The sequence below is a fragment of the Ananas comosus genome, linkage group 12, assembly GCF_001540865.1.
Source record: "Ananas comosus cultivar F153 linkage group 12, ASM154086v1, whole genome shotgun sequence".
Lineage (NCBI taxonomy): Eukaryota > Viridiplantae > Streptophyta > Magnoliopsida > Poales > Bromeliaceae > Ananas > Ananas comosus.
The window spans coordinates 5,069,848-5,097,497 of NC_033632.1; the positions used below are offsets into that span (position 1 = coordinate 5,069,848).

General features: G+C 34.8%; 2 protein-coding genes across 2 annotated transcripts; one reads left to right on the forward strand and one right to left on the reverse strand.

Annotated features, from left to right (window-relative positions):
* LOC109718400 (protein FRA10AC1) lies at positions 1,391 to 16,975 on the forward strand. Its single transcript, XM_020244629.1, has 11 exons — positions 1,391 to 1,691; positions 1,804 to 1,871; positions 6,587 to 6,668; positions 7,637 to 7,720; positions 8,692 to 8,731; positions 11,191 to 11,236; positions 11,970 to 12,028; positions 12,685 to 12,752; positions 14,711 to 14,794; positions 15,593 to 15,660; positions 16,640 to 16,975. Exons 1-11 carry the CDS (start codon positions 1,633 to 1,635, stop codon positions 16,717 to 16,719), a joined length of 738 nt encoding a protein of 245 aa, XP_020100218.1. The 5' UTR covers positions 1,391 to 1,632; the 3' UTR covers positions 16,720 to 16,975.
* Positions 18,971 to 25,608, reverse strand: LOC109718026 (trans-resveratrol di-O-methyltransferase-like). Its single transcript, XM_020244011.1, has 2 exons — positions 24,648 to 25,608; positions 18,971 to 19,401 (listed from the first exon to the last, which is right to left on the reverse strand). The coding sequence occupies exons 1-2, from the start codon at positions 25,461 to 25,463 to the stop codon at positions 19,093 to 19,095; spliced, it is 1,125 nt and encodes a 374-aa protein (XP_020099600.1). The 5' UTR covers positions 25,464 to 25,608; the 3' UTR covers positions 18,971 to 19,092.

Sequence of the window (27,650 nt, forward strand, 5' to 3'; positions counted from 1 at the left end):
AATAAAAAAAAAATATTTTAGAGATTTTGAAGAGTATATAGGATTTATTCAGACTAGGGTTCTCTCCTTGGGAACAGGATTTATTCGGACTAGGGTTCTCGGATTTGGAGAGGAAGTCGACAAAGGCTTAGTTTGGTGTTGAGTTCTATCTAATGCTATTAGATAAAATGAAGTTGAGATAAAAGTATATAGGAATATACTTCTGCGGTACTTCCGATTTGCATTAGCATAAATCCGGATCCGCACCAATACACTCCAGTTTGGCCCAAGCCCAATCGTGAGCTCAGCAGCAAGCAACAAGCACGAGGAACCCACACTCCAGTCGAGAGGTCCATTTACCATATTAATATTTTTTTACAGTTTAATCTTATACATCTTTCAATTTACAGCACAGTATAGTATATAATATAGATAAGTACGTATAAGGCTGACAATCTTTATACGTATCAGTGGATTGCCCATAAATTTACAGATATAAATATTAGTTTATCTCGCCCAAAAAATATGAGTAAAATAAATAGGTACCCATTAAGTTGTAAATATTTTGGGCAGTCCGCATATACCGACAGATACCCGCATATTTTTTTTAATTAAAAAGTGTATAATTTTTATCATATTGACTCTATAATTATTGAAATTTTTATTAATTTTATATCATTTAAATTTGGAATGATAAAATTCTTTTATACTATATAATTTATATATTTTAAAATTTTACATTATTTATAATATGTTATGATATTTCAAACAATAAAAATTATTTATATGTATTTTGTATTTAAAAAGTATAGAAATAAAAAAAAAATCTTGCAGATAGCGGCGCATATAGGGATGTCAATGGGTATGGATACCCGAGATTTTATCCGAATCCGAACCCGAATGAAACGAATATATCCGATGGATATGGATATGGATTCGGATATGGATATAAAAAATAGAAACCCGACGGATATAATTTCGGATATGGATTTTGATTATATCCGACCCGAACCCGAACCCGACCCGAACCCGAATTTATTTTGTATTATATATATATATATATATATAAATTTAATGTTATATTTGAATTTATATTTTAAAAATTTAGAATTAATATAATATATTTTGAAATATTGAAAAAAAAATAATTGTTTCGGGTTCGGGTTCGGGTTTCGGATTTTTGGTCGGGTTCGGATTTGGATATAGATTTTTAAAATTTGTCGAGTTTGGGTTCAGATTCGGGTTCGGCTTGGAGTGGGTCGGCGTTCGGTATTTTTAAAAATCTGTCCCGAATCCGAGCCGTTGACGTCTCTAGGCGCATACCCATCTTCTGTCGATCGGTGGACGGATATATGAGTAATAATGTTGACTACTATACTATATATTCAAAAATTGATGAATACATTTTATTCATGTCTATATATATACGATTGGCAGGTATAATGATCCAGCAACGCCCTAAACCGTTTGTTTGGTCTATACAAGGCTGAATGTAATTAGAAGGGAATTATGAGAAAATGAAATAGATCGTCTGTTCCTCTTCTCCTTCCTTCTCATCTTGCGGATAGGGCAACTTCGTGTGGGGGGTGTTACAGCTTGCTGCCCTAATCAATAATCAATTCCTCGGACAGCTGACAAGAAAGAAAGCAATTGATGATGGCGTCTCTGGGGTCGCTGAAATCCTCCATCTTCGACAAAGAGGAGAAAAAGCAGTAAGCCTCCATTCCTTCCATTCTTTCTTTCTTTTTTTTCTTTTTTTTTTTTTTCCTTTTTTCTTTTCCTCTCCCCGCAATCGTGCATAATTTGTTCGCGTGGTGGACGCAGGCAATACCAATCGCACGTCAGAGGGCTCAATGCTTACGACCGCCACAAGAAATTCATGAAGGATTACGGTTCTCTCTTCTCTGCTTTTGCTTTATTTGCTCTACTTATTTATCAGCATATTGTCCCGTTGCTTTTGCGTAGCATACATACAATCTTAGATGTTGAATTAATGATAGGGTAAACTTCAATTTACCCTACCGCCGCACTCTCACTTTGCCACGGTGTGGCTTAAAAAGTTACACTTAACTATCCTGTGGTTAAGCGCGTTTTCACTTTGCGACCCCGTGGTTCAAAAAATTGCACTAAACTGTGCTGTGGTTTTGTTTGTGTTTCTACCCTCAAATAGGGTAACAAAGTGAGATATTGAAAAAACCAAGGACGGTACCTTGTTTAACGATAGATCTTTATAGTGAAACAAGAATAAAACCACAGAGTAGTTAAGAATGACTTTTTGAATCGCAGGGTGGCAAAGTGAAAATGCGCTAAACGACGGGGGGCAGATTGAAGTTTACCGTGAATAATGAAAAGTATTGTTGATTAGCGCATGTTGTAAGGCAGAATGAAAAGTTGGTCTAGATCCTTTAATTTACTACACACTGGACATTGAAACTTTGCCGCATAGGACGAAATGATGAATGGAAGGATTTTAGATTGGATACTTAGAAGTGATGTTTGTTTCATATGAATAAGTTCAAATGGGATGAGAGTAGTGATTTCGATGTTGAAGTTGCAATTGTGGCGTGCCTGATTGGTGAGTAAGAGAAGAGAAATTTCTATGCAGTTTTGGTTGCATAGATGTGATTAAAGAAAAAAGCAGAAAAAAGAAGATGCTATGTTTAGTCGGAGAAAGAAGGATGGATGTTTTACAACGGACAACTTGATTACAAGTTTGAACAGAATGAAATCTATTAGAAGATTAGAGTTACCATGAAAGGTTGGTGTTTAGCAGAAGATGAGGCGACAGAGAAGTTCAGCTTCTAATCTCTGAAGAAGATTTCTGTTAAGTTTGTTACGAAGAGTAAGGAATCAATAAGCTTATACTTTTAAGTTCTATTCCTTCTAAATCCATTTTTCATAATATTCTTATGTGGGATGCTAGAGGTCGCTTGCCTTGATAATGATGTTTGAGGATGCATTTCTCTAGACTGCTTTCCTGAATGACGGTTTTGCGAAGAAGCTGTTTTAGGCATTGGCTTGAGTGTTGTCTTTAAGTGTTCTTGCAGATATAGAACCGCCATTCGGGATGAGAGTCTTAGAGTTTGTTTTCTTCGAATATGCTTTCAGGTTCAGTGGTAATTTTGGGTACATTATTTATGTCCAACAAGGCTATATACAGATATTTTGGGAATTAATATTCGAATAAAGATAGTTTAGGAAATCAAATAACACAAGATCTAGCTCCCCAGTCCCCACGCAGCTACTTTTTTTTTTTTTCCTGATTTTGAACTAGATAGATTGTTTAACTCCACTTAAACCTTTAACGCGTAAAATTAAATAGCAGTCCAACTTGGGTTCAATTAACAAGATTGGCTTCCAACTTGGTATTGGCATCATAGAAATGGGTCAAGGTGAAGATTCAAAAACCAATATGAAGATTCAGAAGTAGTAAGAGCTGCATGTTATTTGGAAATGAAAACTAGGATGAGTGCTGACTAGCTGCTATATGGTAGTGCAAGCTGAGATGTCTTTCGGTTTTTTGCGTTATAAACAACGGGGTTATTGGTTAGAGAAGTGAGACAACAGTTTAGAATCCACATAAATACATGAACTTAAAGAAAACCGGAGTCGCAATGAATACTAAAGTACTTGGTACCAGTTTTTAAATGCATTAGCCTATTTGAGTATAATGTTTCTCATATACAGCTGAATTATCACTCTCATGGATAATTTTCATTATATACAACTTTTTGTAATTTTCATTCAGCATCTCGGTAACTGGTTTGTTAAAAATCAATTTAATAGCAATTATGAATTGAACTTGTACTTCTCCAATCAGCATGTTTGACTTACACATCAATTTTCCCAACTTTCTGGTATAATCTTCATAATTGCCTACATAAGACTAGTTTTTCTTATGCACATTTCTATTCACAACCTTCACTCTAGTTGTTTTGCACACAGTGTTTAAAAAAGCCCAAGGCGCACCTAGGCGCAAAGGCCTGTTGGAGCCTAGGCGCAAGGCGCAGGCGCGCGCCCGAGAGAGGTCATGCGCACACTTTCATAAAATTTTGAAATAAGTAAATAATCAAGTAAAATGCTGTTTTTTCAAATGTTAAAATGCTGTTTTATTTTCAAGTAAAATGCTGTTTTTTTTAAAAATAAAACAGAAAATTTCTACTTCAAAAAAAAGCATAGAAAGCACTGCTTTTAAAAAAAAAAAAGAAATATACACAAAAAACTTAAAGAGAAACTAGAGAGAGGCCAAGGGAGAGACAAAAAACCTTGGAAGAAGAGGCGAGCGAGTTGAAGAAGCAAGGAGGAAGTGCCGGAAGCAAGGACAGCCGGAGAGGGAGTGCCGGGGAGGGAGAGATGGCCGAGCGGGTGAGCGGACAGGGAGAGGGGCAAGCGGACAGGGAGAGGGGAATTGAGAGATAATTGATGATTATTTAGGGTTTAGTTTAGGGTATTGGGCTTATTTTAGATATTTCAACCCGTTAGACCAATAAAATCTGGATCCAAATCCGTTACTATAAATATTGCCTAGGCGTGCCTTGAGGGTGCCTTGCGCCTAGTCCCAGGCGCGCGCCTAGGCTGCCTAGGCGCCCGCCTGAGTCATGGCGCTTGCCTAGAGCTGCTCTAGGTGCTGGCCTGTGCGCCTAGAGCCTAGGCGCCTAGGCGCTGCGCCTAGGCGCCCTTTTTGCTTTTTTAAACAGTGTTTGCACAATAGCTACCTTTAGATTGTAACTCAAGGGAGTCCACTTCATGGATTTTTTGTTAGCTCGACTATCTGATGTTTGTTTCATTCTATTTTTACATGCTATATGGCCATGTTATGTGTCATATATTAGGAAAACTTGGGGTAATATTTGGAGAGAGAGGTGAAAAATGGACGCTCAGGAACCTTGCATATAATTAGTAATTTATTTGCTGTATCCTGGTGTCGTAAAGGAAATAGATGATGAACAGTCCCCTTTGCTATAGAAATAGATCGGGGGCTACAATCATCTGTACACTTGATCTTTATTTACTGGGCAAATGTATGGATAGTCCCTATCTTATACGAATACTGCAAATCTCATTGGTGCACTTTTCAGTTAAATATTTAAACTTCATGCATTGAACGTTCATTTACGTTGCACTATAGCCCCCGACTGTCAAAAAGATCTAAGTTATCTTACAAAATGATCTTTTATCCCTTCTTCTATAAAATAACTCACTTTTTTTTACTAATTCAGGCGGGGTTTAATAAGCCTTTGACAGCAAAAAGTCAAAAGATGTGAGTTTTTCAGGGACAAGTTTTCAAGTGAAATGTATTAGGATAAAATCGCAATATTGGGATAGTACAAGGTTTGCACCAGAATACTCCTAAGAGTATCTGTACTCCACTGCTGTCAAATCCTTTTTGATGATAGAATATCCGAATTGATGGCTGGCACTGTTGAAGGCAATCTAGACGTCTGAACGTTCTAGGGACAATTGTGTTATTTTGCGAAATGCCCCTGTTTGTTCACATATGCCTGTTTGTTTATTTATGCAAGAATGTTCTTGCTGTGAGGTCTGCTACCTATATATGCCACCCTTATATACTCACAAATTCAATATACGGGTACATGCATTCTTATTTGTTATACAACAAGCACTAAACTGTGTATTTAACTTAATGCATCATTTGCTATGTATTTGATTAAACGATGGGGGTTACTGATTAATAAATATTTGTTTTAAATTTTTAATATCTATTCCATGGTGTTTATATCCCGTGCCTTTGCTGTTTTCCCATGTTTCTTGGCCGATCATTGTGAAATTGGACTATTCCTTTGAGGGTACAAATAGAAATTTGCACTCAGGTAGCAGTTCATGTGAAAGAAAATCTTGGTTCTTTTTGTAAATTTTAGGACAATGTTATCTGACCATTTTTGCCATCAATATTCTGATTGAAAGTATTGTTCTTGATACAAATTTACTAAGAGGATTTTCCTTGTTTTTGTACAACTAACTATGGATGTGAGAGGAACTTTTTATTTTTTTATCTTCATCGAGAAGATCTATTTGTTAGATATTGTTAGGGTAAATTGCACTGCTAGTCCACAAACTTTGACCAAGTTTCACTTTTGTCCTCAAGCTTTTAAGTCCGATATTTGATACTCGCAACTCTTGGAAGTGTTTCATCTTAGGCCTTTTCCCTTTTTTCTGCTAGAGGGAAAATGCTCGACTGCACCCTGTGCATCTTTACATTCATGCAACTTGAACCTATCGACCCTGGATCTTTCATCTCATATTTCGATCCTACCGCCCATTTTGTCGTAGTCTTTCTAGTGTTTAGAAGTTGGACTGTTGGATTAAAAGTATGAGATGGATGAAGGGCTGATGAATTAGTTGTGTGCATAGAGGTACGGATGAGTTGGATGCATTCGCTATTTTTTTTTCCCCCATGTTAATGGCTGAAGTGAAAAAAAATCTGATAGTTTGGAATCTTGAATGTCGAACTTAAAGTTCAAGGATCAAAATGAAACTTAACGAAAAGTACTGGGATTACTAGTGCAAATTAGTTAACTCTATTATTGTTATACAGCCTGTATATATTAGTGCTATATTATATTTATATGTGATACATATCTTACAGTTCAATATTATGGAAGAGCCAAGAAAACTTGTGGTGATTTGCCAATCAAAACTGATCAAGACACTCTTAGAGAAGGCTATCGGTATGTTGTATTAACTGCCACTATTTCTTTTTTCATTGCTTTTAAGTGAATAATAGTGCTGTACTATTTGCTAATGTCCATTAGATAAGGTGAAAGCTCTCCTGGTTGATACCTTTGAATATTCTTTATCGTTTAAATTTGCTGTCTATGCAATTAGTAATTTCTCAGATTATTTCTGTAGGATCCTTCAAGTTGCATATGGATAGCATGTAAAAACACCCTATAGGATTATTATACAAGATGTAGAAACACCGAATAGGTTGAATGTTACTCGATCATACATGATGTAGGGCTTGTCATGCGATGTGGTTTTCTGGCAGAGATGGAAAAGCTAACTGAAGTATATATTATTTCTGATATTTTGGGTCATAAAACTCAAGGGTCGTTGAATTGTGGATGCATGCTTGTTTGTGCTTATCTTCATGAAGTTTATGATAGTAGATTGCTTAAATGTGCTCAACATTTAAGAATTAAGCTATACTTGCATGCCGCTTGTGCAGTCAATCGATCACATACACACATGCAGATGCATATATGAGTATATGGCTATCTAGACCTTTTAAACAGAATAGAAAAATAACTTCTTACATTCTTTTACGATTTGTTATATTGAATATACATTCAACAAACTATGGGTATGCCATAATGTTTTAGTTCATGATGGATAGATGGTGAGCACATGACGGTCATGTGACCAGGGAGTAAGGAGATAGTTGACACACGATGGGCACGTGCCCGTGGAGTGCCCGCTCAGAAACATGTCCTTTCGAACATGACACATACCAACATTTTTGAAGTGTCCATGTTTCCTCCATAGTTATACTTTGCATTAATGCCATTTTTCTGTTTTTCTCCCCTCCTCTTTTCTGGTTGCTTTTGAATATCACAATTTTCTTCAGTTCTTAAACAAAAAATTTCTAGTTTTATTTGGAATTTCCTAACATGGTTATTTCTCGTTGTGAGAAAAGGTTCATTCTATCGGAAGAAGATGAGATGGATTCTACCTGGGAGAAAAAGCTGGTCAAACGTTACTATGACAAGCTTTTCAAAGAGTATCCTTTGTAAAGATTTTGTAATCTGAACTGCTATCCTGAGTTGTTTAATTGTTGATGATATTTGTTCTGATGATTTTGGTCCTGTGGTCCATGTTTATAGTAGTTGACATTTAATATAGCAATTCTTTTTAACTCTGCAATTCTTTTGCATGGAAAAATTCTGTTACTGACAAAAAGCTGATAATAGTGTGATAGTGAAATCAAGAGATGCATTTCACAACAAGGATTTAAATACCGTGGTACGGGATCGTGCTGAATACTTGCCGGCATGGTACGGCATAGTGCGTGCTGGGCGTGTCATTGTGTGCTGGTCACAAAAAAAAACATGTGTACTGACACATAATAGTATGAAATATTTATTTCCTTTAGCGACAAAATATTCTAATTACTTATTAGTTATTATGTATCTTTATCAAATCTTTTGAACTTTATTGATAAAATTACTTACTAATTTAAAGAATAGGGTTTAAACTGTGCCTTCAGCATAGGAACTGTATTGTGCCAATATCTTGTTGGCAAGATACGGCTCGATAGATATGGCCCGTGCCGATGGGCACTTAAATCCTTGCTTCACAAGGTCACCAAGTGTAGGATATATTCTTTATGCACATAGGATCGTCATAGCTACATGTAATCTTGAATTGTCGTGGCATATGCCAGTTAGCGCGTTGTAGGATGAAAAATGCTGGCTATTTTGTTCTTCTCTAAATGTTTTTTTGCTGTGTGTAGTTACATATGTTGGTATCTTCTATGGAGGGTGAATGTGCCAGGATGAGTAGACACAAGTCACACAACACCTTAGAATTTTGTTTTATAATAGCTCTTTCATAGTACTTATTCTATTAACAACAAAATTTTTTATGTCGTGTACTTTACAACTGATATATTGTAAATTATATTGTCCTAAGGGTTCTTAGAAATCAAGAAGTGATGTTTCTTTACTCTTTGGAAACCCTAACTTGTGAAAGATATTGCATTGCTGACATGTCACAGTACAAAAAAGGCAAGGTATGTTATAGCTAGCTAGGCATGAAGTTCAATAAGTTTCTTTAGCTCTTACCTACTCTGCAGTAGTTCTGAATTTTTAATACAGTTAACTGTGCATAATACTTTACATACTTTAGAATTTTAACATTGTTGTTTCTTCTTTTGGTTTTCTGTGCTGAAGCTTGTACACTTGTTTTCTTGTGCTTTTTCCATCTGGTTGTGGTATTACTCAGTTGTTTACATGGTTCTTGGTTGGTTCGAGGGAGGAAGTTTTGGAGGGGAGGGTGGCGAGGGGGATTGGTGCTGTGGTTTGTTTTGGTGGGGAGGGGGTGGGGGGGTCACAAGGTGTGGAAAGATTGAGGTAGAATGGAACAATTGAAGGACAAGAATTGGTGGTGCTGGCAAGTGCAATGGTGGAGATGCTGGTAGTTGTTATTTTGGAAGTAGAAGGGGTAGTTTGCTTCTATATTATTGTAGTTAAAAGAGGAAGTAGTGCTTCTGTATGTTTGTAGTTAAAAGAGGAAGTAGTACATCTCATGTTCATGTTCTTACGTTGTCTGTCTGAGCTGTATTATTTATGTGCTTTAGGTGACATGCATAGCAAATGGGGTTTTGAAGGCCTGTTCACCATTTTCTGAAATCCATGAATAAGTTTAATCTTGATCATATAGCTTCGGTTGCATTGTTAGGTGAAAAAATCTTATTTCTTCAAAAGTGACTTCACTCAATTGGCACAACAGTCATGAGTCACATCTTGATAGTTAATGTGTTGTAGCTTGCTGAAATTTCGCATAAGATTAGTATCTTGTTGAAGAACATAGCCTGTAGATGAACACCTGTCTTTGTCTGATCAAGCCACTCTCTCTCTCTCTCTCTCTCTCTCTCTCTATATATATATATATATATATATATATATGTACAGATTGCATTCTTCTGAGGTTCTATGAACCACTAAAAAAAATATACGAGGAGATGGTTTAATCAATGTTTGCTTTTCATCAAGGGTTAAACCTACTACGGCTAGTTACAGCATTGCTATACTGGGTAATGGGTAACATGGCAACCCTTGTTTTCTCTTATTAAAATGAAAGAGATGAAATTAAAGGTTAAATTGAGCATAAATTTACCTGTAATTCATTTGAATAATGGGATTTAATGGTGAAGGTTTATGTTAGGTAAATTTATTTGTGTAATTTATACTTGTAGTTTGTAATGCCAAAAGCCAAGGATTTTTTCGTTGAAAATACTGGCGAATAAATAATTCATCCGTGGAATCACACTTGCATTTGCATGTTGAAACTAAATCCTATCAATTTCTTCAATAAAACCAACTAACCTCTTTGAGAAATGCCTGTTAGATATGCTGTTTTCATGAAGTGTTTAAGTGCTGTGAGCCTATGACCTGCTGGTAAAATGCTGTTAAAAAGTGTATTTACTTCAGTTTTTAGGGTTGTAAAGTAATTTTAGGCTATGTGGCAGGTGGTTTTCTGAAACTTTTTCCTATTCTAGAATCTACAGACATTTGATTGTCATGTACTCACTTTTGACAGTGTTTTAATGTTTGATCCTTACTGCAAACCATAATATTAACCATCGGGCTGCAAGAACTTGGCTTTATCCACATGGTGATAAACTTCTACTTGGTTATACTATAGGCAAGTTTTTTCGAAGCTTTCCCTGTAATCGTGTTAGTTTGGGAACTCATTTTTCAAAATAATTGTACTTGGTTGCAATTTAAAAGAACTCTAGAAAGTTTGATTATATAGTAATGTACAATGTGTAGATCTTTTAACTTGCCCTTCTAAGCTTCATTTGTTCACTGATGTAAATCATCCTATCCATCTAATCAATCCCCGCTTGTTTGTTACCCCTTTCTCCCTGTCTGCAAGAAAATGTCCTTATTGAATTTTGTTTTTAATCATTGAAGAAATGAAAGGCATGGATTAAAGAAAATTCCTAGACAAAAAGGGATTCTACCTTTTAGGAAAGTATTTTTGTTCATATATAGAGCAGTTTTTGAATAACGAGTGTTATGGCTCTTTGAAAAAAAATATATATATTTAGAAACTATTAGATTATTCCATCAAACTTTAACCCTATGCCATGGAGTGCTTATCACGAGGCATTGTCATGCCGTGCCATATTGCAGCACATAAAATGCCAATCACTAATTAGCATGGGGTTGCTGCAAGTTATTGGCATGGGGTTTCTGCCGTTGCAAGGAAATCGTTGTTACAGCAGTAGGAAAATTTATTGCAGCTTCTACTAATTAATTGGTTGTGCATGTTTCATATATCAATCGTTTATTACTTTATTAGTTGTGTATTGATATTTAGGTTTGCTTCAACACATTTTTATTATTGAACATTTGCTGTATACTCTGTTTTGTATTATATTTCTTTGTAGCTGCCTTTTTCTCTGTTATATATATCTTGTTTACTGTTTCAGTAGTTGCTTCTGAGTGGATCTCTTCTACACAGATTGGTCTGAGATGGAGAACCGAAAAGGAAGTTATATTAGGGAAAGGTAGTCCATGAGCCCATATACCATAATCTTCCTCCTTACACTTTGTCTTGTTTCTAATCAAGATTTAATTGAATTGATTTGCTAACTTATATAAGTGAACTAAATTATGCAGTTGAAATTTGTTGCTTGGAACAATTTGTCATTGAAGCAAATTCAGTTGTTCACTTCTGTTTTTTTCCTTAGGGCAATTTGTTTCCCATAAAAAGAGTTTTCTTTGGAAGTAAAAATTTAAGGTGTCCGACATCTGGTCGAGTGTAATATGAAATAGTTTTCACAACATACTTGTTTTGTTTGAAGGAAAAGGAAAAGGAAAAGGTAAAGGAAAACTGTTTCATTTTTCCTCTTCTTTTCTTTCGTTGCATGGAAAAGGTAGGATATTGATATTTCCTAGAAGAAGAGGGTAATATGCACTACATAGTTGATATAAGAGATACCAAAAAAATAGTATATATAAATATAAATAAAATTTTTAATATTATTTGTATCATCAAAAAGTTGATTGTAGTACTATGCTTGCAGATTATGTTTCCCATATCGTGTATGTTCTTTTGATTTTTTTTTTTTTTTTTTCATTCATGTTGTTTGCATCGCTTGAAATTTCATAGTGTTAGTTGCCTAACATGAAGGTGCATTGAGCTTTTGCCACTCAATTTCTTTCTTAATACCATCTATACTGCATTAGCGTCATAGTAATATTGACTTGTTTTGATAGATCTAACGTGTTAAATAACAGGGCAATTTATCTGTGGCAACAAGAAGTGTGATGAGAAAGAAGGCTTAGGAAGCTATGAGGCATGCCCTTCCTTTACTTGACTTAAATCTTGTAGCTGCAGTATGCCATCTACCTGTATGAGCATTACTGTATTCTTGCAGAACTAGTTTAATTTTTTGGATGTTATTTCTTGCCTTAGTTGTCATAATTTGCTTAATACTTTATCTATTAATGAAATGCCATGTTAATTCCTTTTTGCTGAGATGCTCGAGTAATTGATAATGGTCGAGTATTGATGATTTTAGAAGCCTTACCTACCTGTAAGTCTGATTGTACCATATTCACTGTATTGTAAGAAATGGACAATAGAACATAGAGCAAGTCTCAGTATGATCACCATATCCATCGTCGTCTTGGTAAAATGTTGTTAGACTGTGAAGCTCAAATTTAATGCATGTGACTAGATGTTTCCTGTGCGTATGTTCTCAAACTCATCAATTTGGAATTTCGATATTCACCAATTTATATGCAATACACATATAAAGAACAACAAATAAGAGATTGAATGAAGAGATTGATTCAGTAATTGATTATTAACTTTGTCTTTTTTATTATGTTGAATGTTTATGAAGGTTCAACATACTGCAGTTATGCCTTTTATTCTCATTCTAGGAGCATGTAACTAGTGATTGATTTCTTTCCTTTTTGAATTTTTGTGTCTGTTGGTCTGTTTCAGGTAAATTTTTCTTATGTCGAAGCAGGAGAACAAAAACAGGCTCTTGTTAAATTGGTTGCGTGCAAGAGGTTGGTTCATTACTTCTTGGCTAGTGTTTGCTTTCTTGTTGGCGTGTTACTTGTCTGTTTGGCAGTTTTTCTGGAGTAACTTTTCCACTTAAGAAGCAGACAACACCCATTGTTTGGTGACCAAAAATTTTAGAGCATCTTGCTTGAGCGGGAGCACCACGTATTAGTCTTTGGAACCTCGAACTTAATTCGATTTGTGTATTCTGCTTCTGTGTTAGCAAGAAGCTGCTTTAAGGTTTCGATTGTAAAGCTCTTACGACTTCTCAAACAGCTTTAATATGCAGCTATATTATACAAAATCTCCAGTAGGGTGAAACTGATCATAAGTTTGGTACTAATCATGCTACTACTACATGACTTCAGATTTCTTATATGAGACATTTAATAAGCATTTGTGCATCATATTGGAGTTAATCATTACCCAGAGGGTTCTTGTGGCCGTTTGAGTGGTTGGCAATCATATATTTACCCTCCTCAATTTAGGTGCATCTGACTGACCAAACAGTATCAGGCATTTAAGGGGCTAAGGAAGCCATAACATACTCTCTCCATTGAATGTGGGTTATGAAGCAAGTTAACCAGTTGAAGCATGTTCGATTTCTTTTCTTTTCCCCTTGTTATTTTTGGTCATTATTCCCTCATTGCTAGTTATCTCAGTGGCTTTTTATGAACTAGATGACATTTGAGAGTTTTGATGGACGATTGTCTGGAAACTAAGCACCAACCTTTTAAAGTTCCTATAAAATTTTCTGAGTAATGTTACTTCTCAAACCCTTTCAACATTTGATCTCTGTAATACCTATGGAATAAGTTGCCCTAGATACCTATTCAGCCAAATAGAAGGTACCGGTTTTTTAAACTATTATGCCAAATAAAGGTACAAATTTATCACCATGTGTTCTACCAAGGTGGCACACACACATACGGATACATATATACAAACACATGTATATGACACAAAAGATGCTTCTCCGGACGCATTAAGGTGTATATTTTTTCACTCTGAAATTGATATTTATAAACATTTTAAAAAACAATCTAAACTGTCGGATCTACGAACAAATAAAATTATTGCCATAGAGGATTATTTCTGAAATATTATATATGTGCATTGAATATACTGATAGCCTTTTTTGAAACAAAAAAAATCAATGTTTGTTCTTTTTCCTGTGTGAGCCGGTCTCATGGCCCCTAACCTTGATTAGATCTGACTCAATTGCTTGATTCTTTAGTTGCTTCCAACCGGACTGAGACTTTGAACCTGATGAATTGAAATTCAATCTAATCTCCATTAAACCTCACTCAAACATTTCTAGACATGTGATGAAACTTGCTAATACAACATAGAAACCCAAATCAAAGGGGCCCTAAAACCTATGTTATAACTACGAGACTGTTACTATCTATCAGAAAACAGTAGCAAGTCTTTTTATATGAACCATTACTACAAGAAAATTAGCGACAGCGTAGTTGCTTTGTTTCAGAGTTATGTGGTATGCACTATTCTTATGAGTTGCGAAAGACTTTTGTTTTGTGCATCTGCTATACTATGAAAAAATTAGCGAAACCATAGTTTCTTCGTCTCGGCAATATGTTTCGCATCTGAGTTCTTGGTGGCTTGATAAGGGGTTCCTTGATACCATTTTACTTCAACTCTTTACATTTATACATCCCTACTTTCATGTGCTATTAGGTCAGATTCACATTCTTGCTTGTATCAAGACTCTTGACATGTGTACTTATCATTATTGTAGTCTCTAGTATTGGATGAAATTGACATCCTTTGTTGTATTTAGAAACATGTTGCTTCTTCTCTTTTTCAGCATGGTATGTGCTATTGCAATGACTAAATTAGTAGTTCTTTAATTCTTCAATTGAGAGTTGATGTAAATTTTTAGCAAATCTTTATCGACATGCTCTAACAAATTATTTGGTTTTGATGGACTCCTTTCGCAAAGATGTGCGGAAAAGCTTGTTTATAGAAGGCAGAAAGAGAAGGAGCAGTCCAAAAGTAAAGAAAAAGATGGAGACAAGAGAAAGAGGTAGCAACGAATCTTTTGCTGCTAATTTATTTGTTTTCTTTCCCGTGCCCAAAATGATGAAATCAAATGTCTTTATGGGTGCGTTTGGTTCGCGCTATCTTTTTAAGATTCCTAGTAATCCAATAGGAATAAAAAAATATGACGGTGTTTGGCTAAACGCACTAAGTAATCTAGTTGGTAATATTGGATTTACTTGGGAATGAGATGCATCCCAAAGTACTAATCTCATTCCTTTAAGGGAGGGTGGGTATCTTTATATTAATGGATTGGGATAATTATAATATGTCTAATATCTTTCTTTCTTCCTACCCGCTGGCTAGTTGGTATTGTTTTTCTTTACACTCTAACCTCATATCTCTCTCTAAACTTATCTTTTTCTCTCTAAACTTCAACTCCTTTTCTCTCTCTAAACTAAGCTATTTCTCTCTCTCTTTTTCAAAAATCTCAACCCTCTCATTCTCTCTAATCTCGACTCTATTTTTCTTCCTATTTCTTTAATTATGCTCTCTCTTTCTAATCTATATTATCTCTCTCTTTTTTCTAAAAAGATGTTGAAATTTCTTTATAGTATTATTTCAAATTAATTTAAAAAATAAATAAATTAATTCTATATTTTTTGTAATCTTAAATAACATTGACTAAATAATATGACCGTACGAACCAAACACCGAAATACTATATTCCTAGTAATAGGATGAATAGGAATAAAATTCTCGGATATCATTTTACTCCAAGTAATCTTTCATGGTGCGAACCAAATGCGTCCTATAATTGATCTTTCTTGTTGTTCTAATGTAGGGAAAGAGAGGGATCTCATGATAGCAAGGATGATGTCTACGGCAAAAGTGACGATAAAAAGAAAAAAGGTTGGGTTTTCTATGTGCTTCCTTTATGTGTCATATGTTGTTAAATACTAGTCAAATCTCCTTAGGAATCGTTGTACATGAGTAAGGTATTAATAGTTACTAATTGTGGTTACAGTTGGGGTAGGCGTTTACGGATGCAAATCTAACGACTACATTTTCATTTTGTGCCATATTTTAGTGCACTCCTTGACTACTCTTACTGCTACGTTATTCATTTCAATTAACATTGTTACTTGTTGTGGTTGCGGTTGCAATTGCAGTTGCAAATCTAACGCTGTTCCAAAATAAAAAAGGGCATGTGAATCGCCCTTGTTAGCACAATGTGACCGGATAATCATAGCAAGGATTTAAGGGCCGGGGCACGGGGTCGTGCCGGAAATTTGCCGGCATGGTGCGTGCCGAGCTGTGCCGATTTGTGCCGGTCAAAAAAGTTCTTGTGTACCGACACATAATAGCATGAAGTATTTATTTTCTTTAGCAACAAAATATTCTAACTATTTATTACGTCTTTTTATCACATCTTTTGAACTCTATTGAGAAAATTACTTACTAATTTAAAGAATAGAGGGTTTGGAGTTGTGCCATCGGCACGGGGTCAATATCGTGCCGTTGTCTTGTTGGCACGGTACGGCACGGTGGATACGGCCCGTACCGACGGGCACTTCAAACCTTGAATCATAATTTCTAAGGAAAAATTATTATTGTTATTGGCATCAATCTGGAAGTAGACTTCTATAAAGTTTCCTTGATTGTTGGTTATACCGTTGTAATATTGTCTTCCAGGACTAGTTCCAACTTCCAATTCCTATATTATTTGATGATATTAGGAGATGGCTTTTCATTTTGTCGAAAGCTGGTCATGGAGATCTTACTATTTTCTCTTTACACAGTAACAATTACATACTTGTAGATCCGCAACCTTCTCCTTTCGTCAAGTAGACAAAAACCTCTCTAATTTTTATGAATGAAAATATTGCAGGTGAAAAGGATGCTTCAGCAAGCGGTGGCAATGACGAGGATGAAAACTTTGAGGCGTATCTGGAGGGAATGTTTCCGTGATCGGTTGTACTAATATGTGAGTTGATGCGACAACCCGTTAATATTTTCTCCTGTACATAGTAAACAATCATTAAGAAGCAGAATTTCGATTCACTATATGAACATGTAATTTAGTAGTAGTGTAGACCTTTCACAATAGGGATTTTGTATTATTTGATTTAGTTGTCGGTGCCGCAGATCTTGTACCTGTACCCATTAGCTGAAGCTGAGAAAAATATAAACCAACATTGCAAGAAATTGCGATTGTGTTTGTGCTGCTCTTTTTGTCAGTCTTTTATGCATTCATTTTGGAAACCTAATTCACTCCCCTGCAGCCATGACAAGCATGATTGTCTTAATTAATAATTATTAATAATAATATTGAAATGGCTAAAATTCAATGTTCCCTTCTATAGTTCAAAAATTATATTTAATTATTCTGTAGTTTTATATTTATTTCATCGTAAGGACTTATAGTTAAATAGGGATATTTTCTTTGCAAATCATAGGATGATGTAATATAACATTTTATAATTCTGTGATGCACACTTTATTTATTCTATAGTGTGCACTCTGCAAAAACTATCACCTTACTATATATATGTTCGGAGTTTAGTGTAGTGAAATTGACGTGCGGTGTAAGAAACTTCATCTATTTCTAAGGACTCAAGAATTTCAATGTTTTTTTTTTTTAATTTTTTATGATAAGACTTGTGAAAGAGGGCTGCGTAATTGTAAATTGTTTTTTATCATAAGACTTTTGAACTGAAGGTAGGTTCCATTAGGCTTGATTTGGAGTATTTAAAGTATTTAAAAATTAAATTTTATAATTTTTCGATATTATTTATCAAGTGATTAAAATGTTTCAAAATTGATAACTAAAGATAAAAATCTCAAAAAAAAGTGATGATAAGGTTCTAAAATTTTAGATTAGAGATATTGATCCTTCGTTAGATAGCTTAAATAGTTTTTTATTAAAATTTAACCTAATTTGGATATTTCTGAAGGATCAAATGGCAACTAAGAGGGGGGGGTGAATTAGTTGAAAACTAAAAACTCAAGTAAAATTAAATCAAGATAAAAATTGCACAACCAAATAAAAGAAGAAAATGAAACTCAGATAACACAGATGATTTATCCTGGTTCGGCCCTTCTGCCTACTCCAGTCCGGTCCTTCTTCTCCTCGAGGTACCGATTTCACTATCACTTGGCCTTTTGAATAGGGCAAGACCAAAGCCGCTTACAATCACACAAAACTTCTTTTACAATCTCTCAAGAAGCTCACAATTACAAATCAATGAACAATTAGGACTTAGAGAATTTTTCTGAAGTTGTGTCACAAACAACATCCAAGCCCCCCTTTAAATACACTAGCCATCATTTCAAAAATGGAACAAAAGCATAATTAAATTATAATTGATTTCAATTTGAATTTTAACCATATTTGCAAATGCATTTGAATTAATTCCAAAATAAATTCGAATTCATACCACATTTGCAAAACATTTGAAATATTACTATATTGAAAAGCTCATTTGAAATTATACTAAATTTATAAAATTCAAATTCATACCACATTTGCAAAACTCATTTGAAATATTACTATATTTTTTAAATTCATACTATATTAAAATCAAATTTGAATTTATACCATACATAAAATCACTTTCATACCATATTAAAATAATGGCTAATTTGACATTAAGCTCAAATCAAACCCAAAGGTGAATTGGTCAACTTGACTAGGTTGACCGGCTCAAATCCGATAAATTGTAAAGAAGTCCTCCAAATTTTTGTTGTGGCACTTGTATCCAATTTGGTACAATTTGATCTTGTCCAGGCCAATTTGAATAATTTGATTGAATTGTTACCTTTGATCAATTCCGGTTCAGCTTGAGCCACTTTAAATTTAACTATAACCTGAAATTGCTAAATGACAAATTAAATCCAATATTTGTTTGTTATCATCAAAATTTATTATTGGATAAAATCCAACAATTCCTACACCTTTAAATTTTAAAATAGTTCATACTTATTATTAAAATTATCAATTTTGAGCCATTTTAGTTAAAAATAAATAATATATAAAAATTTTAAAATTTATTTTGTAAATCTAAGTATTCTAGATCGAGTCTAATAGGCCCGAACGCTGATTTGGAAATCTCATTATTAAAAATAATTTGGAACTACTGCGGCCATCGAAAGTACGTAAGCCTAGTTCTCTCTCTCTCTCTCTCTCTCTCTCTCTATATATATATATATATATCTATTATTGATACAAAGTAAAATTTTTAGTAGGCATCATAGTAACGTAGATTATTTTACATAGAAATTTATTTTAACATGATCAACTGATCATACATACGACATTATTCACCTTGTCTAATCCTGTAATTAGGGAAAGAGCTCAATTATGGAGTGTGGATCACCGTTCAAAGGAGTAATTTTGTAGTTTGCAAACCCTGCTTTGCTAAAAATTTTTCGCCACTCGACTTCGTCGCGCTCCTTTCCGCCGAGGCCTGTCATCATAAGAATATCAGACAAGAGCCCCATTTCATTTTTCTGGGGGTCGTCGCCGAGCGTATTTATCACTACATCCACAATTATGACTTTTCCGCGTTCTCCTCCGTTAGCAGAAATTGCTTTCTTACATTGCTTCAGAATCTTCGCGCAGTCCTCGTCGCTCCAGTCGTGAAGAACATTCTGTGTTACACATTTCATCAGATCTTTTGTCAGGATCAAATACAAATGTGACACCAATATTTTTTGATTGGGCACACGTGGTATTTGTAATTCATAAAAATCAATGTACGATTAATTGCGAAAAATATTTGTTTAGGGTTTAGGGTTTAGGGCGTGCGCGCGTGTGTATATATATATATAGAGTGAGCTGGTATGCTTATAGAAGCACGGAGCCCTTCGTGCTTTCAAGTTGTTTTTGATGTTCGGATTTTCGAATCGACGATCGGCTCCGGCATAGTTGATCTAGAGTATTTGAAGTACCTAGAAAATAAATTTTGTGATTTTTCGATATCATTTGCCTGGTGATCGAAGGGGCTCAAAATCAATAATTTTAACGGCCGTGGTGAGCTGGTTGCAACTTTAACGGTGTAGAAATATCCAAATCATATGAAATTTTGATAGAAAATTCTTTATACCATATAAAACAAGATCAATAACATTGTTCTAAAATTTTAATGTCATATCATCATATTTTATAAGATTTTTATTTTCAGCCGTTGATTTTGAGCCACTTCGATCACTAGGCAAATGATATCGAAAAATCGCAAAATTTATTTTCTAGATAGCTTCAAGATCAAGTCTAACGGAGCCGATCGTCGATTCGAAAGTCCGAACATCGAAAACAAAGTGGAAGAAGAGCGCCTCCGTACTTCCATAAGCATCCTCAGCGCACTCTCTCTCAGTACTCCTAGCTTCGAGGTCTCATTCCCGTCTTTCTTCCTTCTTCGTCTCAGTCCTCTCTTCTCTCTTCTGCTCTATATATATATTATATATATATATATATATATAGCAGGGCTGCTATGCTTTCAGGAGCACGGAGGCCTCCGTGCTCCTGAGCCGTTTTCGATGATGAATTTTCGAATCGACGATCGGCTCCGTTAGACTTGATCTAGGGTATTTGAAGTTTCTAGAAAATAATTTTTGCGATTTTTTGATATCATTTACCTAGTGATCGAACGGATTCAAAATCAATAATTTTTAATGGTTGATATATGTCGTTTTCCAGTTTAACGGTGTAGAAGTATTCAAATCAGATAAAATTTTGATACAAAATTCTTTATACTATCCACGACAAGATCAATATTTCTGATCGAAAATTTTAGTGCTATATCACCACTTTTTATAGAATTTTTATTTTCAGCCGTTAGATTATACTATTCAACAAACCACCCATTCAACCCTAGGAAACCCACATCAATCTAACCACACATTTCTCAATCCAAGGGCTAAAAAACTGATAGCACCAAGCCTTTGGTGCTATCGATAGTATTCCAGCCTAATTCTATATATATATATATATATATATATATATATAGAGAGAGAGAGAGAGAGAGAGAGAGAGAGAGAGTTCTGCTACTATCCTCTTATGAATACAATCACTCTCGTATTTATAAGCCATTTTTCGATGATAGAGCTTTCAAATCGACGATTCATACCGTTAAATATTATCTAGAGCATTTAAAACTTCTAAAAATCAAATTTCATAATTTTTCGACATTATTTACCTTACGATAAAAATGTCACAAAATTGATAATTTTTAACAATTGGTATGAGGTACTTGCTAGTTTAGTAATGTGAAAGAGTTAGAATAGGTTGAATTTTTAATAAAAAATTTTATTCACTATCTAGATAAAGATCAATAATTCCGATCTTAAATTGAAAGATCCGATCATTTATTTTTCGGACGTCGTTCGATTTTAACCGTTCATTTTATGCCTGTTTGATAGATTTTATTATAATTTCAAAAAATTATGAAATTTATTTTTTAGAAATTTTAAATGCTTTAGATTATATTTAAAAGAGCGAATCGTCGATTCGAAAGTTCCATCATTGAAAACAACTTATGAGTACGAAGGGCTCTCTACTCATAAGAATATAGTAGCCCTACTCTCTCTTTTTCTCTTTCTTTCTCTCTCTCTCTCTATATGTAGAGAGGCTGGAATGCTTCTAATAGCACCAAATTATTGGTGCTATTAGATTTTCGATCCTTGAATAAAGGGATGTGCTGTTAGAATGATAGTGATCCTCTAGAGTTGAGTAGATGGTTGGTTGAATAGTATGATTTATCCTAGAGTAGATTGTTGGTTGAATAATATGATTTAACGGATAAAGATGGTCAAAAGAAAAATCTAACGATTGCAAACTTGGTAGCACCAAGTGTTTGGTGCTATTAGAAGCACCCCAATCGGACTCTCTCTCTCTATATATAGCTGAATTCAATAATTATTTCTAATTTTGTACTTATTTAAAATAATGATAAAATATAGAAAGGTAATTGAACTAATTTTTAATGCAAGGATAGGAGGGACAGAGCCTAGAGTGCGAGGAATTCTACACTGTCACACTTGCACCACGTCATCAATAACAAGCCAATCACATTCCTTCTTTTCAAACAAAAGTACAATAAAAATACTTTTTTACAATCATGATGGGACATATATTCTTAAAAGGATTAATTTGATTGGTTTGTTACGCCACGTTACTAATATACCCGTTGCATTCTAGAATTTTTCCTAGAGTGCAAGATATTTTTTTCTCTAATTTTGCTTCTCTTTCTTTCAAAACAGTGGTACTGCTTTCATATTTTTTAAATTAATTTTGATGATTAAACATCCAAATCAACGATTGGCACTACTAAAGTTAACTAAATTATTTAAAGTATTTAAAAAATAATTTTTTTATTTTTTAATATTATTTATCTAGTAATTCAAAGAATTCAAAATAAAAAATTTTAGTGGTCCATACGAGCTATTTGTAAGTTTAATAATATAAAAATATTTAAATTATGTGAAATTTTGATATTTTTTTTATACTATTTAAAATAAGATCAATATCTTTAATCTAAAATCTTAATATTGTACATTATATTTTATGTGATTTTTATGTTTAATCATTGATTTCGAGCCCTTGCAATTACCAAGTATATGATATCAAAAAATTACGAAATTATTTTCTAGTTACTCTAAATACTCTATATCATTTATAGCGGAACTGATCATGGAGTTAGAAATTTTACCATTGAAACAACTTCGGAGTATAGAGGTTTTTGTACTTCTAAAATTAGATCGGTTGAAATTTATATTTGTAAATGTATGCTTATCAAAATTTTACTTATAAAACTAGACCTACATCCTGCCATATGTCATTTATGTTTTAAAATACTAAAAATGATTAATCAGATTCTCCAGACATAACACAAGACGGTTAATTAATTCAAGTGATATTAGATTCACAACTCAAATGGCAAAAGACTTGGTGGTCGGTACCCGAGACTCAAGTTCGAATTCTAGTTGATTCACATTTCTAGTTAAGTTTATTTCAAAATGAAATAAACGAAGCGGGTAGCGTGCTACCTATCTCTCTCAAAAAAAAAAAAGAAAAAAGAAAAAGATATTAGATTCACAACTCATGGACTACATCTCCAACTAGACCATCCCAAATTCAACAGATTGATAGGCATATCAGAATGGTGTATCTCGAGTATTGGTAAGTTTATTAGTCTATATTTTGTGTTTTGTGGATTACTATTATCTTTTTTTCTTTTTCTTTTTTGAATAGATATTAAGGGTTTAAGTTTATGACTATCTCGGTACCTTTTACCGTGATCATATGTGTGTATAAATAAATATTAATAAATTAGATCAAAAATTGTATATGTCGAGCTCCAATATAGCTAAATTGATGCGCATATGGGCCGAAAAAATTTGATAGCCAATGACTTGGTGCTATTAATAGTATATTAACCTAGTTCTATATATATCGCATAGTATTCTAGCTCAATCTATATATATGTAGATATATAGAGTTGAGCTAGAATACTATCGATAGCAAACAGACTTTTTGGCCACACATTTGTTTTTGATGATGGAGCCTTCGAATCGACGATCGGCACCCGTTGAACATGATCTCTATACACTTGAAGTGTTTAGAAATCAATTTAAATCTTTTCGACATCATTTGCCTAATGACAAAGGTTTCAAAAATTTTAATTTAATGGTCGATATGAGACGTTTTCTCGTTTAACCGGATAAAGATATCCAAATCAAATTGTTTTTTGTTAGAAAATTCTTTAAACATTTTTAAATAAGATCTATACTTTTGATCTTGATTACAAGACTCCTATCATCATTTTTTTGAGAATATTCATACTCAGCGGTTCATTTTGGTCCCTCGATGGATAAGAGAACAATATCGAAAAATGTAATTGAATTTGATTTCTAAATACTTCAAATGATATAGATCATGTTCAACAGTACGATCATCATATTGGAGGCTCATATCGAAATAAATGGTGGCAAAAAACGATTTGCTATCGATAGTATTCTAGGCTCAACCTTTATATATATATATAATTATTATAATTTTGTGTAATACTAAATACAAAGGACAATACTAGGTCTATAGTTTACTTTGGATTGTAATCATACAATTTTCTAGTTCACAAAGTCCTTTCTTCTTTACTTGATCTTACCATTTTCTTTCTCTACAACTAACAAAGAATTAATAAACCCTACAAGGCTTGGATGAAGGTTTTTTTTTTTTTTTTTTTTTTTTTTTTTTTTTTTTAATTTTTGGCGCGGGGGGGGGGGGGGGGTGGTGTGTCTCTGCTTTTCGTACTGTGTAGGGTAGAGTTGAGCTAGAATACTTTAAAATACCAGAGGGTGGTGCTTGTGACTTTTTACCCTGGATAGAGAAATGTAGGTTGAGAATGATGGTGGTAGGATGTGGTAGGTGTGGTAGGTGGATAGTGTTTGATCCAAAGGGCTATTAGTAATCAAGGAGTATATCCAAGGGCTAAAACTAATAGCACCAAAGGAGTGATACTTGTAAAAGTATTCTAGCTCAATTCTAATATAATTATATATAGAATTTTGTGTAATACTAAATACAAAGGACAATACTAGGTCTATAGTTTACTTTGGATTGTAATCATACAATTTCTCTAGTTCACAAAGTCCTTTCTTCTTTACTGATCTTACCATTTTCTTCTCTACAACTAACAAAGAATTAATAACCCTACAAGGCTTGGATGAGAGTTTTTTTTTTTTTTTTTTTTTTTTTTTTTTTTATTTTTTTTTTTATTTTTTTTTTTTTTTTTTTTTGGCGGGGGGGGGGGGTGGTCTCTGCTTTTCGTACTGTTAGGGGGGTGTTAATTAGACTTAGTATTCCTCTTTTGAAAGAAGAAAGCTCTGAAAATTAATCTTACCTTGAGGAGCACCGCACCGGCCGGTGGAATGTACTCAAACATGTCGCCGGCGACCGCGTCGATGAGCTCGCTTTTGGGTGCGGCGGCCACGACGTGCGGGAGCTCGAGGACGGTGCACTTCACCTCCGGAAACGCCTCGGCGATCATCTTGGCGGTCATGCCGGTGCCGCCGCCGACGTCAACCAGCGACCCGATCCCGCGGAAGACCTGCGGGCAGCACGCCACCGCCGCCGCCGTCGTCTGCCTGGTCTTGCACGCCATCGCCTCGTTGAACAGCCTGCCCATGTGCGGGCGCTCCTGGGCCACCTTCCACAAGTTCCTCCCGCCGTGCGCCGTCTCAAATGCATTCATATTCGCACCTTCCTGCGTCAGCCACTCGCTCATGCGGTACATCGGCTTCACCATGTCGGGCTCCAAGCAGGCCCGCACGTACGCGCTCATGTTCGGGCTGCCGTCATCGGCGGTGACGAGGAGCCGCGAGAAGGGCGTGAGGAGGTAGCCAATGCTGCCGTCTCCGTCGTCGTCGACGCCGCTGTCGCCGAGAGCCTGCACGGCGAAGACGCCCTGCGCGGAGAGAAGGCGCATGAGGCGGCGGAGCATCGGCTGCTTCTCGAGGGGCACGGGAATGGAGAGCGCGAGGGCCGGGAGAGGCATGGGCTCGCCGCCGTAGGCGTGGATGCGGTCCGGGATGCGGAGGTCGACAGCGCACTTGAGGGCGAAAGGGCCAACGATGCTGATGATTCGGTGTTCAATCGTCGACTGGACGACCAGCAGCTGGTCGTCGGTGATCTTCATCTCGCCTTTGCCGGGCTCCATTTCTAATCTATAGATTGTTTGGATTCTTAATTACTTGGAAGTGGTGGAGGATATAGAGGCTTTAGGCTTGCCGGTAAATATATAGTGCTTTCGGGGGATAGAACACTACCAATCAACCATTCAAAATAAAATTACAATGAGAGTAGAGAAATGTTAACTTCAAAACTTAGTCTTATATAATTATGATTCGGCAAAAAATTCAATACTGGTATGACATAAATAAAATTTGTATTCCGAATTTTAAATTCGTTGAAAAATACGGTTTAAAAAACAGATTCGCCAATTATTTGGATACACAATTATACGAAAATTATACGTTTACCAATTAAAAATTTGGTACAAAAATTCGGCTGTTAAATTAAATATTTTTCCCTCGATTTATGATACTACCGTAAATAGTTATAGCTCTTAAGAATATAATAATAAAGAGCTACAAAATAAAATAGATTAAATAAGAAAAAATAATAGTGTAGTTTATTATCATTCCATATACTCCTGTAGCTCATCATGTTTTTTAATAATTCGCCAATAATTCGACAATAATTCGCAAATAATGAAAAAATGGTCTTATTTAAAAATTTTGCGCGTTTTTTTCGCTGAATATTTTGGTATTCGCGAATTATTCGTGAATAATAAATCTAAGATAAAAAATTATATTTTATTTTGATTTTTTAAAAATAAATCACATACGAATTGTTTTATTTAAATTTTCAATAATCGACAAATTAACTATCGACTACCGTGGTTGCAATCTCTTTCAGAACGATGCCTGGAAATTTTCTGGACACAAATTTAGGAGACAGCAACGTTGTACGTACACTTCCCTCACATGTGGTTCTTACATTGGCCATAACTAGAAATAATTGACTGATCACGCCATATTCGCATTCATAGGTAGCATTTTTCAAATCTAATTAAATCTCATCACTATCCTATTGAAAAGGTTGGATTTAAGATGCTATATACTATTCTCAAACAAATCAACTTCTCCGTACATTAAACTTTTGCAAACTAGTCCCTCAACGAAGAGAATTTACTGTTAAATCCCCTCTCAAATTTAAGTACACGCACCTGCTGACTAAATAATATCAAACATTTAAGGGGCTAGAGAAGTTATATATAACATCCTCCCTTGTTACGACGAAAATCGAAAAGATCTAATTTGCCAGAAGCGAAAATATCAAAAAAAATCCGAAAAAGAGAGAAGAAAAATAAAACATATAATATTTACGTGGTTCGGTCACCGGTTTATATCCACGAGCGAAAACGAAGCAAAAATCTTCATTATAATCAAAATGGTGTATAAAATATACCTCTCTCGTAAAATCCTAACTCCAAAAATGCACTCATATTCTCTCTCTCATCTGCCGCACCAAATCAATGGAATAAAAGATATATTTATAATAGTGGCTAAATTCTAATATGATTAGAAATACAAATTCACTAAGACTAGAAATATCTTAATTATATTAGGTATAATCTATATTTAACTTAATGAGATAATAATCAAAACAGAAAAGAGTTAAAAAATCTTGAGATTTTAGAATTTGAGACATATCTAATATCCCTCTAGTATATTGTCGAATATGGGTAATGAAGTTGTCTGCCCAAAAGAAACAAAAGTAAAATCTATTTTATTAATAAAAAGAGAGACTGACCGTCCCCAGAGCAAGTGGCAAAGGACTTGGTGGTTGGTACCCGAGACCCAAGTTTGAATCCTAGTTGATTCACTTTTTCAGCTAAATTTATTTCTAAATGAAATAAACGAAGCGGGTAGCGTGCTACATATCTCTCAAAAAATAAAAATAAAAATAAAAATAAAAAGAGAGCTATTTTGGAATGAGCCCCAAGCCTTTCAGCTTGGATTCGCCGCTGTGACTTGCTCTCTTTAAAGTATGCTAGGTTCAACTACTTAGTTTGGACTAAACTGGGCTATGTTTTAGCACGGAACTGGAAATTCCAAAGATATAAGATTTCGGCCTAAATCTTCGGATGGTTGAAACATCAGAAAAGTAAACTACTAAAACTATTAGAACTATTACCGATCGTCCCTAGAGCAAGTGGCAAAGGGTTTGGTGGTTGATACCCGAGACGCAAGTTCGAATCCTAGTTGATTTACATTTCTAGCTAAGTTTATTTCTAAATGAAATAAACGAAGCGGGTACCGTGCTACCTATCTCTCAAAAA

Excerpts from the sequence above, each read along its gene's own strand:
- LOC109718400 (XM_020244629.1), top strand. The coding sequence starts at position 1,633 with ATGATGGCGTCTCTGGGGTCGCTGAAATCCTCCATCTTCGACAAAGAG. Across the intron at positions 1,692-1,803 it reads GACAAAGAGGAGAAAAAGCA|GCAATACCAATCGCACGTCA; the intron begins GTAAGCCTCCAT and ends TGGTGGACGCAG. Across the intron at positions 11,237-11,969 it reads GGAAGTTATATTAGGGAAAG|GGCAATTTATCTGTGGCAAC; the intron begins GTAGTCCATGAG and ends GTTAAATAACAG.
- LOC109718026 (XM_020244011.1), bottom strand. The coding sequence starts at position 25,463 with ATGGAGCCCGGCAAAGGCGAGATGAAGATCACCGACGACCAGCTGCTG. Across the intron at positions 19,402-24,647 it reads CCGGTGCGGTGCTCCTCAAG|AATGTTCTTCACGACTGGAG; the intron begins GTAAGATTAATT and ends TGTGTAACACAG.